Below are 19,783 nucleotides of genomic sequence, written 5' to 3' on the forward strand. Positions count from 1 at the left end.
TAAACCAAAGTATAATGTTCAGCGTAAGTCTCAATATCTCCCGTCATTTTTTTGTCCCTCACTATACCAGGATTAAGACATGTTGTTTTTTAAAAAAAAACAAAACAAAACAATGCAATCAAGAAGCCAGCTTTCAGGTTATTACTTTCTTTGAGGTTTCCATTGGTGTAACTGACCTGCATTATGGCTATACAAAACATTATAATCCTCACCCCCTGCTCTTTGCATTATTGTGTAGTCCAGCTGATCCTCCGGCAGCCACCTGAAACATAAGCAGAGTGCAGTCTGGCACAATGCCTTTGTTATCCATCAGACTATTGTCATTCTCCATTCAGACTGCTAGTCTTGCCTTTTGTCCACTGTTATCCCTTCCTCTAGCTGTGTATGTGAAATTTGCCCTTTCCTTGCACTGTCCATCTGCCCCCCACATGCTCTGTCCACACTCCATACCAGCTGTCCTCCTCTAGTCCCTGGGGTGTAAAACAGGTGCTGGGCTTGTGCAGGCTGGAGAGGAGGCACATGGCAACACATGCAGCTTCTTCAGTCTCTGCTCAACACCAATTTGGTGTCCTAGTGCTGTTTTCTACTCATAAACAGAAACCAATGTATATTTTATCTCTATATGTAGTGCTTTGACAATCCTATGAAACAATTCTTGTGATGGAGCAGCAAGAAGTACAATACATCCGTTTACTCAGAATTCATTTCATTCAGTCTTTCTGTGACAGGAAACCTATTCCTCCCTCTCAAGAGCTTACTCCAGAGCCTCTCACTGCAGTTAGAGAGCATGATGCCATGCCATACAGCTAAAATATATAGTGGTGTCACTGATGGTGTGATATAAAAAGATAAAAGGGAAAGGGTCATAGGGATGGGCCTCAAGGCCGGTCTATTTTTAGCGTGGGCCTAGTTCTGTCCACATAAAGGGAGGTGTGGTAAATGCTTAATAATCAATATCTTCACATAAACCAAAGTAATCACACAGCAGTCACATTTACCCAACAGGATGAAAAAGAAAACTTACAGTGTGAAGGTTAGTTTAAGTGGGGTCCTCTATTTTCAGAGGCAACACAGTGGGGGTGTAAACCAGGAATGTGCCGACACTTCACATGCAGCCAGTGAGGCGCTTCCTTTTACAATGTCTGGCCTTACATTTCACTTGGACGGCATTGACTCGGAATGATTCAGGACAATATGTTGCTTGATTCACTAACATGATGTCTCACAATCTCATTTGATATACATACGTTTTACCTTTAACCAAGGTTCAACACATGGGATAGCAAAGGGGGTACACAAGCATGACCTAATTATGTCCGTAGGACTACACATTTGCAGAATAACCAATTTGTCCCATTACTGTAGAGGGGTCATAGGTGCTCTATAGTGGATCTGGTCCAAATTACTACAGTGTTACCATCATGATTTAGATTAACAAGTGCTAAATAGGTGGCCTCTAAGCAAACTAATTTGAGGTCATGGCTGGCAGTTTTATTTAACTCCTGTTCTCAATTCCAGATAGCTGATAAGTCAATGTAATGATTGTACATGTGATACAGTGAGTTAGGGTTGGCAAGGTGGTACAGAGGATAGCACTGCCATCGCACAGCTTCAGTGTCCCTGGCGTGATTCCAAAAACATTCCAGTAGGTGGATTGGCTAAATTGCCCCCTAGGTGTGAAAGAGTGTGAATGTGTGTGCACGGTGCCCTGTGACAGATTCAGGGTGAAATTTCTGCTTTGCATTGACTTTTCCCAGGATAGTCTCCGGATCCACCATGACCCTGACCAGCATAAAGTAGTCACTGAAGATGAATGAATGCACGAATACAGTGAGTTAGCAATGCTTAGATCATCATATGGCATGTTTACTGTCTGCACTTTCATACTTGTGATAGTATTAACATTCATAATAACAAACCAACTCATAGGGGGAAAACCCCCTACATATTTGTAATAGTAACACCTTGTAAGCCATGCATCCCATGCTTCTTCTGGCTATGCTGAAAGGACAGACTTCTGAACAGACATGCTCAGAGTCAGGAGATCCCACAGAAAGGACATGCTGAAACAGGCCTGTGTTTGAGAATTCTCAGAACCTCTCCCTGTTTCTCCCGGACTGCTGGACATGCAGACACATCTCATTTTATATCCCAGGAAATACCTTCCAAAGTTTTCCAACTGTGCAGTTTGAATGCAAATTTGAGCAGTTTATGCCTTCTGCAAAGCATAACCAGTGCTCCACAGTAAGCCATTAGATGTGGTTAGAAAAAGCATTCATGTAAGGTTTCTCAGAGTATATATACTGTTTCAAACATATGTCACAATACGCATCAATATATGTTCTTAGAAATGGCATTGAAACGATCAATTATACATTATTACATTATTATAACATTTCTTCTCATAAACAGCCCAAGGGAAAGGAAACACTGAAGTCAGGATGTGTTGCGCACGAGTTATCCGGCCTAAAGCTTCAAACTATGGGCTGAATCATAAATGGCTACCTATTTGTTATACAAGTGCACTACATAGGGTAGAATATGAGCGAATCTTTGTCTTATGTAGTGCACGATATCCTGAATATGAGGGCATTTGGGACAGAGCCACGGTCTGTGCGTGAGTCTATAGGAGGAGGCGGAGGAGAGCGCTGGGGGGCGGGGAGAGCGACATTACTGCGCTTCTGCACTCAGCGCACTACAGAGTTGGTGTTTAAGCCGTTGGCTAAATGTCTGTTGCAGGAACTAAAGTTTGGTTAACTGATATTTGGCGGATATTTTGGTGAAATCCCACGGGATTACTTATTTTCTCTCTCCAGAAAGCACCTGACCTGACCGTGCGGAGAGGCAAAGAGTGAAGCCGAACATCATGTCTATCCTGCCGTTCACACCTCCGATTGTGAAGAAGCTCCTTGGATGGAAGAAAGGAGAGCAGAATGGACAAGAAGAGAAATGGTGTGAAAAGGCGGTGAAGAGTCTCGTGAAGAAGCTGAAGAAGACGGGGCAACTCGACGAATTGGAGAAGGCCATTACTACTCAGAATATAAACACGAAATGTATAACCATACCGAGGTATTCAGTCCCGACGGCACGAGCCGAGTTTTGTTGTGCTAACTTATAACCATCTAACGCTAGTTAGCCACCTAGCAATGTAGCAACTCCGCCAGCTTAGCTAATACTGCAGTCTACTATTATATCCTTTATAGAACTGGACAAACTCCTAATATACATATAGGTGCACTTTTATCGATACTTACACCGATTAGATCATGTCTGTGAAATCTTTACCAAGTGCGTATGTAGATAATGTTTATAAAGTTGACATTTGACATGGGCAGTATGAAAGTAAGTAAACTGGGCAGGTTACATGGCTAGTGAGCTGTGTTGACGTTTCTCCAAAGTAATCAACACTACCAAAACGTTGTGATGAAAACTTTCCGTTTTATACATGCAGATTTGATAAACAAACTTACTACATAGTTAATGCCGTGAAAGCAGCAGCAGTACATGTTAGGAAGGGAAGAAGAAGATGAAGAAGATAAGCTTGTGTAGGCGGTTGGCTTAATTTGCCTAACCTAGTAAATTTAAGTTTGAAAATGTTTTAAAGGCTTTATAATAACAACCTAACGCTTACTGTTTATCAGAAAGTCACCTAACGGTTCTGGTATCTAGTTAACTGTGACACGACACTTGCACTTTTTATTTTATTTATTTATTTCATCCAGACGGTTGTTTTGGAAGTTAGCTCCACGGCTAGCAGTCTAAAGTGCGTTAGGTAATGAAAATGGCTAGCTAGCTTATCGGAAAGGTTTTAATCAACTCATCCCCCACAGCACTATCAGCTTAGCAGCTGTTATGCAACATGTTTAACTGGGACAGGAGCTCTGTGCTCGGACACTGCATGCTAGATTAGTGTGTGAATGTACAAGCTTACGACCAAAGCAAGCCAAATCACGTGTAAACACAAATAACCGAGTCAGCTAACAATATCCAAATGGTTCAGCTCAGTTCCCTGTAGCGGTCCTGTTCTGCTGTTTAGTTTAACAAGGAATGTGTTGTGAGAATAATTTCAGGCTGAATGTACTAGTGGAGGCTTGTTGAGCTTCCTGCTGGTGTTGCATAGTTTGTGCTTTATATTTCACTCTTTTATACAGCTGCACCATATGGACAAATGTGTATATATATAAAATATATATTTATGCATATACATAGCATATATATGTGTATATACATATGTGTATACATGCGTGCACACATACATGCGCCTATATATATATATATATATATATATATATATATATATATATATATAATCTCTCTCACACACACACACATACATATATACACTACCGTTCGAAATGTTTCTCATGATCTTAAAAATCTTTTGATTTGAAGGTGTATGATTAAATGTTTGAAATCGGTGTTGTAGACAAAAATATAATTGTGCCAATATATTTCTCTTTCATTAGAAAACAAACATTTTATTTAAAAAAAACGATTTTTTTTTACATATGTATATACATGCTTGCACACACACATGCATATATATATATATATATATATATATATATATATATATATATATAAAGAGGTTTTTTTTTAAATGGACAACTCGGAGTGAAATATTCCCAAAAGCAGCCAATAAGTGTCCAGCGTAGATGGGAATTGCTTTAATACTGTTTAAAAAGCATCTCAGGGGGATTCCTTAAGAAATTGGTTATGAAAATGCCAAGAATACATTTCTGGAAGCTCTAGGCGAAAAGGATGTCTACTCTGAAGATGTTAAAATACAAAATTATTTTGATTTATTTTGGATTTTTTATCCCAGCACAATTCATGTAGTTTCCTTTGTGTTATTCCAGCGTTTTGATGACTATTATTATTGTAGTAGTAGTAGCAGTAGTAGTATTCTAAAATGAGTGTGTCTAAATTTTTGACTGGTTGTGTGTGTGTGTATAGCTACAGGTTGTGATTGCTTGTGATTTGTCCTTGTATATATTAGAACAAACCAATAAAGCAGTGTTTTGTTGTGCTTAAAGATCCGGCTGTAGTAATGTCTCCAATTCAAGGCCCTGATTTATCACAAAATCTGCGTAGATCACTTGGGAAGACACCGATGTGCCAAGACGTGCCTGTGTCACGCACGCATTTTTATTTTTAAGCTTGACACATTAGACTCACTTTATAAAGAGTTTACAGAGTAGTCATACGGATTAATTCAGTTAGGTGAATGCTGTTGAGCTGAGTGAGTCTTGGTCAGATCTGTAGTATTTGCCATCTGATTATATCTATTAGATTTTGTCAGACCTTTTGTTTACACAAACTTGCATAGAACAGATTTAAAAAAGATTGATTCACTTCATTGAGTCACTTTTGCTGAAGTAGTAATTGATGTTACAGTGCTTTATGTACCTGTCCCTTATTGGTACTGAAACAAGTGTTTAGGAGATATCCTCATTATGATGTTATAGTTCCTCACTTCTAGAATAAGAGCAAAATTATTAGTCATGCTTTTATCCAACTAGGCCTGTCATGATAACTACTTCTGTAAAGCCTGTTGCACACTGTGCGATTTTTAATAGTCCTCTGCGACTGTTTCTTGTCAGACTGTACGAGCATGATCCCTGCTGTAAGCCGTGTCACACTGTAGGATCTCAGTCGTCATTAATGTCGGACTGTACGACAGTCAAAACGTGAAATACGGACGCACGCAAGAAGACTCGTACAGAGTAGGAGAAGCCACGGTACAGGACTGTGCCTCATATCTTCTGACACCGCCATAATTTAACCGGAGGAAACATTTGATTGCAACGGCGATTAATCTGTCGGGGGAACACGTCAAACTATCGATCAAAGACGACAAATTTTGGCGTAGGATTATAGGAATTTTTTAGGATTCTCAAAATTTGTCTCAGACGACCAAATCGTGGCCAAAATCGTACAGCGTGAACCCATCTTTAGACGTTAAATTGTCCCAGATATAACCATGATAAACAATATTATTGTCAGTTTAAGACAATTTAAAAAACATATATTTATTCCACTGATATAATATAATAGCATAATAATGCAAGTACACCCTTTCAAAGAGCAATTAACTTTTAAGTTAAGAAAATCCAGACATTGTAATGTCAAAAAATTGTTTTTGTCTTCTGACGAAAATAGCCTTTCAATCTAATCAATATTTTGTCATGTCATATTTATTAATACGAGTCAGCACTCTGCAAGAACGGAACCAAATATTCACACATTTTATATATTAAATTAAACATGTATCAACAAAAACGTGTGAAAAGTGCCCTGGTTGTGAAAACCTGTTTTCCTGAAATAACATTACAGTGAGCTTCAGTACACTACTGTAATACAATCTTGTGAATTCTTTATATTTGAGTTATTCATTGTCCGTGTTTTAGTGCGTCGTTACGGTAAGAAGAGCGTATTCACAACCGTACCGACTTAAGTTCAAGTTCACCAGTGCATTCACGTCATTTTGTGCAGAGGCAAGTTGTAATATTACGTTTATGTTGTGTGTATGTTTGATTAATCTCATATGTGTATAGCAGAGCCCTCAGGATTTTGAGATTTTACGATTGCGGAATCAAATAAACTCAAAGTTACCACAGACCTTTCCCAGATTTGGGCCAAGATGCATCATGTAACTTTATCATAACGTGCGAATGCCGAAAAGCCAAAGCCCTATTCGATTCACGTGCATTGAACATGAGTACAGCTAAAAGGTCTCATTTACCAACAAATTTGTCAACGCAAGTAGTTAAAAAAAAAAAGAACAAAAAAACTCAGCAAATTGCATCACAAAGCCTGCAGTAAAATTTAAAAAAAAAACTCCTTGAAATCCTGTATGGACTGTGTATAGGATGCGTTTGGGAGAGTTAATTAACCCACTAGTAAAGTGCTTCAGTTTACCAGTGTTCAGTCAGTGTTCAGGTTCAGCTCACGCAGTTTAAGCAGCTCAATTGCCACCATTATTGACTATAACCGGATTGTTTGAATCAGTAGAACTATTCTTTCTGGATTTTTCTTTTATTGTTAATATCTTGCATGTCCCTTTTTAAACAATATGTTTTAATTCAAATCAGTGTTAGCGCTTGCTACACAGCGTTAAAGCGCACCTATTATGGTTTTAAAACTTGCCTAAATTTGTTTTAAAGGTCTCATATAATAGATTTACATGTATCCAACATCAAAAAACACTTTCCGTTCTAAAGGATTCGTTCTAAACTCCTCCGTTCAGAGAGCATACTCTGCTCTGATTGGTCAGATGTCCCAGTCTGTTGTGATTGGTTTACTGCTGTTAGCATGTGTTGAAAAGGAAACGCCCACTACCATAACGAGTTTCAGCTCCGTCTGTCAGCGAGCAGCCAATGAAGACCAGAGGGCTTTTTGCTATAAACTTACGTAGGTTTGTACAGGAAGTAAGTCTGGAATTACTAACGACTCGATTCAGCTGTTCAGAATTGGTTCCTTCTGTTCGGAGTCAATAACCCTGTATTATATCATATGATAAGTCGATAGCATAATTATCGCAGGCTTGCGTCCAACTAAATGCTCTCTAGAATGTATATACATCGTGCCCATGGAATGGGGCTGGCTCTACAGTGGCAGCTATTTAGCAGGAAAAAGGTTTGTAGGTGTGTTTTGTATCTTTATTGTGTCTTCGTGTAAACTGTTCCTTTTTCGAGTAGTTGAGGGGAAAAAATGATTTCAATAAGGGTGGAATTTGTGCAAGTTTGCTGTTGTATGACAGGCGTTTTGTGAGAATGTTTTACTAATGCAGGGATGTTCAGTGCTGGAATTCTTGCTAGTTCTTGTGAAAAACATATACAAATATTCTTTGATATATCAGATGCCTCTTGGGAGTCTGTACAGGATTTCACAGAGCTGTTTTGTGATTGTTGTATGCGTGATTTTGCTGCAGCTTTACACCGCGACCTCGGCTCGAACAAGCACAGCGTAACTCCAGAAACTCTCGGTATGTCATCATTGATCTTGTTAAAGTCCTCAAGCATGGGTGAAGGCGGCAGTGAGAAATCCTCCACAGCTTAAACAAAGAAAAAGGTGGCGGTGTGGCACATCTGTAACACTATTGGTTGTGTAAATCAGTCAAGCACTTCAACATGCTGTGACTCACATGTCAAGATGTAGAATCAAATCAAGACTCAAGACATTTCAGGGGCACTTGAAGTGTGTGCATTTGCACGAGGGATGCGCTTCAGAGAGGATGCAAAACACGACACAACACCTGCTCACGTCAAGCAACGGAGCACTTTCTCTTTTTCTTTATCTCTTCATTGAGGGTTGCTTCCTTGACAAAACCTCAGCAAAAGAAATTTTGCCTATGGGATGGAAAGATTAATCTGGCTAGTCTATTTATATTCTCTCTATGTTTAAAACCATGAGGTGACCTCTAAACTTTCTGCTCGACTTTACATTTTGCTGAGTTTCATCAGTAGCATGTTCCCGATTCTCAAAAATCAGTATCGTGCACGCTAATTAATTTCCACCTAGTAAAAATCAGTCCACCACTACGTTTGCACCAGTGGGATTTGTAATGAGTTACAGCAGTGAGGTTTGTCACACCACCATGAAGTGTGTTAAGTTTAAACACGCATAGCAGTTGAAAAGTTTCGTCAGTAAGGTGTAGGGTTTTTTGTTGTTGTTGAACCTATTTGTTGCCAGGACGTGAGTCTGCTTGTTCGAGGCCCTGTGGTTTGCGATTTGTCCATCCCTGCTACAGTCCCTTCTGAAAGTATTGGAACGGCAAGGCCGACATTTGAGTTTGAGATCAAAAGATGAATGAGATGATAAATCAGAATTTTAGCGTTTCTTCCTTGTTACTTACATCTAGATGTGTTAAAGATGGCACCTTTGGCGGCAGACCACCCAATTTGTACGTGAGCAAAGTATAGGAAATTGGAAAGATAGTCTTAAGGTAAATAACACTTTATATTTGGTTTTTGACTGGCCAAGTCAATCACCAGACCTTAACCCAATTGAGCATGCATTTTATCTCCTGAAGAGGAGACTGAAGGAGAAACACCCCCCCCCCCCCCCCCCCCCCATCACAAATATCAGGAAATGAAAGCTGAATTGACCTTGCCATTCCAATACTTTCAGAGGGGAGTGTAAGTACACTGCATTGATTTATAGGAAGACCGACATTTGTATTTTTTACTGCTTCTGAGATTGTTACATGTTCTCAGTACACAATAAAAAAAAGGCAGGTTTGTTAGTGATTGCAGGCTTTTGTTACATCAGTGTTGTGTGCTCAATAGTGCAACGTAATAATTTAAACGTAATAATAATGATGAGCATAGCAGGTCAAGAGGTTCTGTTAATGTCCACATCAAACATCAGAATGAAGAAAAAGGGTCATCTCTGTGACTTTATCTGTGGCGTGGGTGTTGGTACCAGATTAGCTGGTTTGAGTATTTCAGAAACGGCTGCTTTTCACACGCAACAGTAGACTCTAGACAGTTTACACAGAATTTTTATTTACACCATTCTGATGTTTGATGTGAATGATTACTGAAAATCTTGAGCAGTATCTGCACGATCTTATGCGTTTTGCTGCTCCCGCACGATTGGATAGCTGCATAAATAAGCAGATGTAAAAGTGATCCTATTGAAAGTGACAGATGAGTGTATAACTAAGCTTAATTAAATAACAGAACTGTGATACAATATTTATCAGATGATCTCTCACAGAAACAGAATATTCAAGAATATCTCACATCAACCAAATGAACTAATGTAAGGTGACTGTATTCTGTAATTTTTATTTATCTATTTATTTATTTTAACTGGTTCCGCAGACTTTTTTTTTTTTGGCAACTACATATCTTATCTGCATTTCACAAAGCCCTGATTTGTTCAGTTCCAACAAGATGGATTCAAAATAAAAGCTAAATCAAAATCCACTGAAACACTCCAATGCTGAATAAATGTTTCATGGTGTGCGCGCGCGCAAAGCGAATCATTTTCAGGTTTGTGGAATCAACCCCAAAGCTTTTGTTTTCCATGCCAGGAATCAGTGAATCGACTCTCTTTTTGGGATTAAAGTATTTAGGCCGAGCACGAAATACAGCGAGAACTGGAAACGGTGACCCGCGATGAAAAAGTATACTTAAAAATATCATGTGGGTTAAGCGAGCTGGGCATTGTGCACACAGGAAATCAGTGCAGAAATCTCACTGCAGAAATCTCATCTCAGCAGTAGCTGATAAAATCCGTTTGCTTCCTTTACGTCTAGCGTTACAAGCATTCTGAATTCGCTTTACTACCACTGCTCGTCTCTTCTCCAGCGTTTTCTCAATTACCTCATTAGCAAAGCAATACATCACAATCAACAGCACAGCTTGAATCTCCTCCATGCTGCTTGTTGTTGTTGCAGTCTCGTTATCAGATTTCAACCTTTATCCAAATATCTTTTTACTTCGTGACTGGGAATCAAAACCCGGGCCGCAGCAGTGAACACACCGAATCCTCACCACTAGACCATCAGTTTGGTTGCAGGGACCTCTTTTGTTACTGTTCAAAGGTTTGTGTTCCAATGAGAGCCTGCTACGTGTTTCTATGAGCCGAGCAAACATTTTACATTATTACGTCATTAAAATCAGCTTACTTTGTGCCAATAATTAGTTTGATACTGAAGCATACTTCAAGGCTTCATATCCTCACCAAGGATCGTCATGCCCAGTCATATGTCACCGGACTAATTTGCCTAATCTTCACGGTATTTTAGACCGCGATGGAAACGTGGACAACAAAGGTCTGGAGGAAGCAAATGGCCCCTTGCAAAAAGTTCCTGGGACTAATTGTTCTGGGTAATTTCGGTAAAAAAGCAGCTTTAGTCAAATATTTTTATTGTTCAATTTGACTGATTTTGTTGATTTAGTCGTCGCAGCCCTAACTTATGCATTTGCATGATGTTCATTGTAAAGAACTGTTCAGTTCCATATCGAAATTGTAGCAGGTCTAGATCTCAAACCAGCCAGAATAAGATCCACGTCATGTTCTGACTCAGTTTGCATTATCTCTTAATCCCGCGTAAACGGCTGAGTTGAAAGCAGTGTAAATATACATTATGGAGCTTTATGAACTGTTTGAGCTGATGAAAAGGAACGGTTACACTGTTACTACAATCCAGGAAAATGTCCCTTTAGTCATCATATTGTGATGTGGTTCAGAAAAAGACACAGATAAGCAGAATATGTATTTAATCACTGTATTAGTACATTGCTACATATAATACTGTTTTATTGTATCATTTGTTGATATTGTTAATCCGTTTTCACTAGAACTATTATGTGTTGTTTTGTTTTTTTTCTTTCTTCCACTTGGCAGGGAGTTGTGTTTATCAGCGTGGTAAACAAAAGGCACTCTACCTGCTCGTTTCATAACTTTGTCCTGCATGATTTAACAATCTGAGCGATTTATGAGTAGACTTGTTTTATAACCATGTGCAAGCTCGATGAATCTAAGTAGGATTTATTGGACAGGCTGGTACATAGAGACCATTCAATCTCTTGTGAAATCTATTTTACAGCACTGTGTTTTTTCAAGAGTAGGCCATAACAAAGGATGGTATTACGGGCTGATATTATGGTCATATGACTCATAGGTGGAGATTTTAGACACGAACACCATCATCGGTCAAATAGGATCTAGAACAAAAGAAGGAATTGCTTCCCAAATTCTGCAGCATCAGAAATTCATATTCGAATTCTCGAAGACTCACTTTGAGTCTGTCAGAGGAACTTCTTATTGTAGTCACATATTTGTAACAGATTTTTAAGAGCTGTACATCTGTATCTTGAATCTCACCGTACCCTAGCTTGTCCACACTTGTCCATTACGCTGTGTTTCTGTGTCAGCAGTTGCTTAGTCAGAGGGTAGGCAGACTGTTTAGGCTAAGGAAAGGGTGAGAAAGTAGGTAGAGAAAGCTTATTGGGAATCCCCAATAATGACTCATGCTGTGTTATTAAATTACGCTGAGTTCACTGAGACATGTTGGTGCCTACAGTCAGATTTTTATGTGGGAGTGAGAGAAGTGTACTGACTTTTACTCAGGATGGAAAATTAAAGGGAAAAGTCAGTCACCACTTCTGTAGGGCTGCAAGGACTAATCGGCAAATTTGTTCAAATGTGCTAATAAAAATAATCGGTAATAATCATGCAGCACTCTGTGGCTCACTTGACTTCTGTTAAAGATGCATTCGATTGAAAAGGTGGCACACGTTACAACAGAGAAGACACAACACCCAGAGTCCTCTGAAGTATAAGATCTAAGCGTGAGATTGTAGGTGTTATGCCATGGTCCTGTCGTGCCCCCTAACTATTGCTGATTGACAGTAGTAAAGCCTTTGATGGGGTGGGAAAGGGGGTGTGGCCAAACACGTGTTTGTCATTACAGCAGAAAAAATACAGAAATCGAGTCAGCTGTAGTTGCAATCGCTAGCATTAGTGTTTAGGTTTTAAAATTATTGTTGTTGTTGTTATTATTATTATTATTATTATTATCCATAAAAATAATAATAACACAAATAATAATGACCTTTTAACAAGGTAAGGAATACTGCAAAACTGGTCAGGACTGTAAATAAACATAACGGGTGTGTTCATGTTATTTATTGAGTTCTTGTATAGTGAAGTTGCCCTGACAAACAACACGTCCTTTTCTTAATTTAAAATGATTGTTTGTATAGGATGCAAAATTGGTAAAAAGGAAACACACATCACGAAATACAACCCTTTTTTTGTTGTATTTCTTAATGCTGCAGTCAGCACGTTTTCCCATAGACATTTAAATTGCCCGACTCGACTGCCATCACGCTCGTTATCCCCTTACTATCGTCACTCGTCTCTAGCATAGTACGAAATCTTTACATAATGCTCTGCTGTTGGCCTTGTGATATAACATGGGTGTTTTCATGTGAATAAGATTCTGATTTCTAACCATTTATTTGTGGGAATGTAATGTTCTCGCTTGAACCATGCTTATTACCTGCCTTGTAGGTTTTTTGTTTTGTTTTGTTTTGGGGTTTTTTTTTTGGGGGGGGGGGGGGGGGGGGGGGGTCTTGTTCATTTTACTAGCTGTATCACAAATTTATGGCCACATTAACCATCTTTCGTGCCCTATCAGAAAACATTCTCATGCTTCTTTGGTGCTTTGTATGACAACTCGATGGCATTTACTTTGCCTTTACTTTGTTTATTTTGCCTTTATTTTGCATTCACTGTTTTTGAAAAGAAAGCAGGGCTCGAAATGCAGAGAAGACCTATAGTTTGGGTGTTTCATTTGGTTGACGTAAGCACTTAATATTCTCATGCTGTGCCCGATTATCTGATAACTGAAGAGTTCTGCAGCAATATTAGTTGATGGAAATGCTGCAAAGGATTTTTTTAAAAAAAAAACTATATTTTGTGTTTAATGTATTCTACAAATAATTGGATTAATAAAAAAAAAATCAATTATGAAATAATAATTAGTCGCAGCCTTAGTGTTGTGCACTTTTTCTCATGTTTACTACTGTTTTGTTGTTCCTCTTTTTGAAAGTGTAAAATTGAGGCTTTGTAACAGTTTAACCACACATCCTGCTCTTGTAAGATCTACATATAGAGGAAACCAAGAGTTGCTTGCTTATAAACTGCTTATTAACTGTTCATTCAGTACTCCATACACCATCATGCTGCTTCTCCAGACATGTTTGTGTGTTCGATCAGTTTGAGCACGTTGATGCGGGTGTTTTGATTTTGGATTATAGTGTTGTGATGTTGTTGGGTTTTTCTTTTTTAAATCCATGCTGATTATCTCTGTAGAGATACAAACAGGAAAATTCACAGGCGGTTTTCAAAAATGAAAACTAATATATTTGAATATTTTCCTGTTTCTTCCCCAGCAAAACAATCCAAGGCCAAAGCTATTGTAGCTGCGGATTTGTTTTAATGATAAGCACACACACAACACGCACAGGGATCCCCCTCCCTCCCCCCTTCTTTTTATGAAGCAATAAATTGCTTCCAATTTAGATGTAGTGTGCTTGTGGGAAGGCTGATCCAAAAACAGTTGGGAGCTAAATAAATAATAGCTCAAAGAAGCTCAGGTTCCTTTTAGGTTGCGGCTTGAACGTATTTGACATTTTTCGGACCTCTTCAAGTAAGCACCCAGCGTTTGTTGCTGAAGCGGGTGTGCATCTAACTCTGAAGCAACACGCACATCATTTTACACTCCACACAACAGTGTGTGTTTGCGTGCTGTGTGGCACGGTTGCTCAGAGGCCAGGAATGCAGCGTGGGCCCTGGGGAGGGCGTGGGTTGCTGTTTGGCTCGTGGTTTAGCCTGTGAGCTGGGGGTTAGGGGAGGAGGAGGAAGAAGGTACAAACCATGAACAGAAATGCAGCATGGCAGTATTTATGCATGTGTCTTCTAGTGAGAGAGAGAAGAATGCCTACATGCTTTAAGGTGGCTGTGAAATACAAAGTAGAGACTCCAGCTCAGGAAATGACCAGCTGCTCTGAGTTTACTGAGGTCAGCCTTCTTCCAGGCGCCTCTCATGCAGTGTTTTTCCTCCTGATGCCTTATTTAAAAACAACTTCCAGCGGCTCTTCAGCTCTTTTGGTTGGCAAAAGTGTGCATGGTCAGTGGTTAGTGAATTTGAGCACCACAGCACAGATGAGGAAGTGTGTCTGGTTGAGCTGTGGATAGAAACTTCATTGGCCGCTGGTGTACAGCGGAAAGCAATGAGGTGACTGGTCAAACACACTTCCCAGCTTTTCTCTCCACTAGCTTTCAATTCTGCCTTTTATTAACCACAGTGTTATTCATCTATTTACATGTGTATCTACTTAGGCCTGTTGTTGGTGTCAGTGGTGACTGAAAAAGTGACATTTACAGTGTTTAGCCTTTAATGCGTTTAAATGTAATTTTTTTTAATAGACTCGTTTACATCGCACTTAAACAGTTTCATCGGTTCAGAACCGAGTGTGAAGTTGTGCGAGTTTGTAGATGAGGGAGCAGGGTTGATGCTCTTGGTTTTGACTTTGAGCTGAATGGGGGTGTGCTGTGTGTCTGGCCTGGCCGGGGGGGGGGGTACTGCGCCTGCACCACTTGGAACAGAAAAGGAATTGTAGACTGCTGGGTGACTCGAAGACCTCAGACTTGGCCTTTGTCTGCAGGGACCGGGCTACACAATAGAGGCTGCTGGCCTTCTCTTTCAGTCGCCAGTCAGCAGCTCTTTGTGTTCTGTTACATGGCGAATGAATTGTGTGCCTTAAATTACGTAGATGAACTGAGAGTAATGTTGGGTTTTGAGTTAGTTTGAGTTTTAAAATCACTAGCAAGGTTTTTAAAAAATAATCTTGTGTACTGGCTTGAGGTCATCTCACATTTTCTTGTTAGAAGATGTTTATTTAACATTTATGGAAGGAGTCTCAGTTGTAATTGCTCTAACGCACGGGAAGGAAACCCCACCCCAATTCAGCCTGGGGGGTGGGGGGGTCGGGGGTTTATTTTTGTATAATAGCACGGCCTGTCGTGTTATTCCTTACATACTTCATTTCAGTAACTTCACAGTGGAAAGTTTTAAGCTGTTTAACTGAATGGTGTGCTGAAATGAGGTGAGGTGAGAAATTGGTGCAGTATTCAAAATATGTTTAAAATAAAAATATTTATTTTAATTCAGTACTAGAGATGTAACGGTATGAAAATTTCATATTACGATTATCATGACCAAAACTATCACTGTTATCAGTATTATCACGTTATTGTTGTTAAAATGTGCTGAAAATGTACAAAAAGTACTGATACACACACTGAAATCATTTAAACAGGTTTTATTTGACTATAAAGTGATGGATGGTTGTCACTAGGCTTGGGCGATCGTCGGTACACAGTGTTCGGCCGCACACCGATTACATCACGGCACAGATCAGCAGAAGTCAGATTTCATTTGTCACATGTTGAGAGTGAGGCGAGCTGACTGACAGGCAGAGTGAGGCCAGCTGACTGACAGGGAGAGTGAAGGTGAGCGGACTGACGCGGGGAGAGTGAGGCGAGCTGACTGACGCGGGGAGAGTGAGGCGAGCTGACTGACAGGACGATGGCGGAAGATTTGGTTTAATATAAGCGAGTTTGTCATTGTACTGATTTGTTGTTGTGTTTTTCATTAAGAATAATAATGAATGCAGAGAGTTCCTCACAGGCAGGGGCTCAAATGTAAAGAAGGGCTATATCACCAAAGAGCTAATTTTGCTACTTTAACTACGTTACTGCTTTACTAACTTTCATTTAATTTAACTACATATCACCCTGGTTGACCTTATAAACAGACTACGTGTGTATGTGTGTGTGTGGTCCCAATAATGAATATGAGAATGACACTCCTAATATAGCCTAATGGTATTTTATTTTTACATTTATAGAAATAATTACAACAAAACAGCAACTTTTAGTGGAGGGATGAATCCAAAGAATCATTAAAAGAAAATTTGAACATTATGAAATGTGTTAGCATCCACAAATGTAGTGACACACCCACTGTATGTCACTTCCTGTAAAGTCAGTAACACTATTCATTTCACAGTTAAATTGACATTTATCAGCAGCACTCTGATTTCCATAAAACTGCAGCACTGCTTGCTGAACTGGGTTTTTAGTCTCAAAGATTTAAGCTGTCCCTTTCGATGCCTCCTTCTTCAGTTTTTATTTAATTTTCTACAGTCTCTGTCTGTTTGGCATTGTACGTTTACTGACTATATAACATGCATATAATATAACAAGGTTACTTGCATGTCTGAAAATGTAACAAATTTGACTAGCTAGTACTTACCAACACATTCCCTCTCGATCAATATGAAAACTACCGGCGATAAGCATATAGAATGCTGCTAATATTACGAAAAGCTTAGCAGAAGAGCTAGTGGTTTCAGCATACCTGTCTGCCTGTTGAAGCAGTGACAAGACTCGAGTCGGACAAATAAACAGGAAAGTTCTCCGACTTTCTTGTGATTACTTTGCTACTGTTTTGTGCACGCTTGTGTTCATTTGAAATCGAATGCTTTTTACGTAATATAATTGTTTATTAATTAATGTCGAGAGGGGCACTTTTAAATAATTTTAGAAAAATTTGGAAAAACGGCCAAGGGCTCGAGCACCCAGAGCCTTCTGCACGTCCCTTTAGTGAACCCACCATTCAAGCCATCGCTGCCCCCTAATTCAAAAGCGAAAGTGAAATGCGGACGGCAGTAATGCATTCATAAGCGATTTAAAAGCGAGGGCCGAAAAGAGGAAAAAGCGCCAAAGTTCCATTTCATGGCAACTTTCTTCTGGTAAGCTCTGCAGACAGGGTTACCGTCTTCTATTACGTTTGCCTCAGCGTTTTTATCCAATCCAAAATATGACCACACTTCAGATTTGCGTCAGACTCGTGCTGGGTGTGCGTGAACAGCATTAACTGCGAGTTTTATAAATCACGATAATCATGCATGGTTTTAATGATGATTAAATGTGACCCGTTAATACTAACCGTCTGAGAATTTTATCATGGTAATTTTATTACCGGTAACCGTTTCATCCCTGTTCAGTACAAACAATGCCAAATGTGGAAGTTTGTCCCCAATAAGCTTATGCTTGGCTCAGTTAAGTAACTTGAAGCTGCTAGCGCACAAGCTAAGAGCTAAAAGGAGTACTATCATGCCCACACAAATGTGTTCTTTGGCAGGCACATGCTTCCCAGGATCCCATATTGATATTCCTTATATGTGAAAAGGGGGACGATAAAAATTAAGTTGGATATTGAGAAATAGGTATGGTCTGCCTTTTTCTGGTTCTTACTCTCTTTTTGTTTGGCATCCTTTTAAGCTTATGAACGTTTTATTTATTTATTTATTTATTTATTTTAGCTTTTTTTCATATTTCATTCTCGCACGCGCGCATATACCTTAATTCTTGATCTCCGAGGTTCTTGAAAAGTGAGAAAATCCTGACCTGTAGTGAGAAATGCATTAAAATAATTGAGCTCTTTTGTAAGGCGTGTTGTTGGTGACAAACTAGCAGCACTCACACTAAGTGACCTTTTAGCGAGCAGCTGTTTGTTCCACTCAATTTGTCTAACTAAAAGAAGGGTGAGATGAAAGCCTTCTGCTCTTCAGCGTCAGCTTGAATGCAGCACTCGCATCATTCGATTGTGTTCAAATCAGATCATAGCAAAAGACACTTATCATTTATAGCGGAAATTTTCAAAGAACCCGTGGCCAGGATCATTTTGCTGATTGTGTTTTTGCGAGACAGTTGCTCATACTTTACGTGCTGCTGCGGTTCGACATCACTGTCAAGAAATGAAAGTCCCACGCCATTTAAAAATGATTCAGTTCTGCTATTATTTGATCTTTTTATTGATCATAAACATATTTCATTTATTAGCCTTGACGAGGGGCGTACTGATCATTTTCACAACTCAAATACATATCTGTTGATCCACAGGAACTTCACAAATCCATAAAGCCTGTTATGTCAAACACTGTAATGGGTAAGTCTTTAAATTGCCAGGAGCTTTATAAAGTCTGTTATTTGGCTGTTCTGTACAACACAGCCTTGTCGGAATTTGCTCTACATGTGTTTTAAATTTCCAAGTGGCCAGTGCGAATTGAATGAAAGCATCATTCGGTGTGAATTGAAAAGTTTGACCCGCAGAATAATTAATGTCATAATTCCAGTTGTTCATTTACATTGTTTGACACTGGACTTTGGCGGATGATAAATACGTTTGAAAGACTTTTTTTTTTTTTTTTTAATATACGATTTTATTCGAAGGTTCATCACGCTGTGGCGTTCAAGAAAAAAATCATCATAAACATGAAAAGAAAAATGGAAGAAAAAAAAGAACCCAACAGCCAGGTCGAGTTCGGAAATCACGACCACATGTGCAGTAGTTTGCAAGAGCAAGGTGACAAACTGTCAGGGTGATGCAGCGGGCTTCACACAGTAAGCAAGGCTCACAATCACTGAGAAAGACCATGGAACAACATGAACAACTGCTTACGCTACATCTAAAACATTTTACCCATCATGTCTCATAACTTTTTTTGCACATAACGTTAGTTAGGTTAATCAACCTGTGTTTTGCATTTTTGTTTTAGAACAGAACTATGCAAAAAAAAGAAAAAGAAAAAGTGATGCAGTATATTTGACCTTTTCTTTTGTATATATGTACCATATATAATTATAACTGTATATAATTATAGTATTATAACTGTATTTGGTAGGGGTATTGATAGTATTTAGCTGTACTTTGACTGCTGATGCTCATAGTAAAATCAAATGAATTATGGTCCTGTGACAGAAGTGCTGACAGACCTACAATGACATGACATAAGACAATCAGTACGTTTACATGGACAACAATAATCCAATATTAACCCGATTAAGGCAATATTCTGATTAAAAAACTACCATGTAAACAGCGATTTAAAAAATAAATAAATAAATAAATATATATTTTAATTACCTTAATCCGGTTAAAGTCATACTCAAAGTGAACACAAATCGAATTAAGACGTGGAGTATAATGCATTATTGAAGTACATTATAGACATGTGCACACCGATTAATTTTGCCGCATTTTGCGACAGGACACGTACACACACGGCAGTGCTCAACCGTTTGACGGCAAACAAGAGAACACGGCTGCGTCCGAAACCGCGTACTTACCTGCTATATATTAGGAGAAATACATGTATCTCGGTTATTATATAGTAGGTAAATACGCGGT

General features: G+C 39.1%; 1 protein-coding gene across 1 annotated transcript in view; it reads left to right on the forward strand.

The window, feature by feature from the left end:
• Window positions 1–2,660: 2,660 nt before the first annotated feature.
• The window catches only part of smad3b (SMAD family member 3b), a 34,515-nt gene continuing 17,392 nt past the window's right edge, over window positions 2,661–19,783 (forward strand). The window contains exon 1 of the mRNA XM_047154952.2: window positions 2,661–3,069. Within this exon, the coding sequence (XP_047010908.1) occupies window positions 2,867–3,069 (203 nt within the window). The 5' untranslated portion in view covers window positions 2,661–2,866. The remainder of the gene's footprint in view (window positions 3,070–19,783) is intronic.

The sequence above is a fragment of the Ictalurus punctatus genome, chromosome 4 (genome assembly GCF_001660625.3).
Source record: "Ictalurus punctatus breed USDA103 chromosome 4, Coco_2.0, whole genome shotgun sequence".
Taxonomy (NCBI): Eukaryota; Metazoa; Chordata; class Actinopteri; order Siluriformes; family Ictaluridae; genus Ictalurus; species Ictalurus punctatus.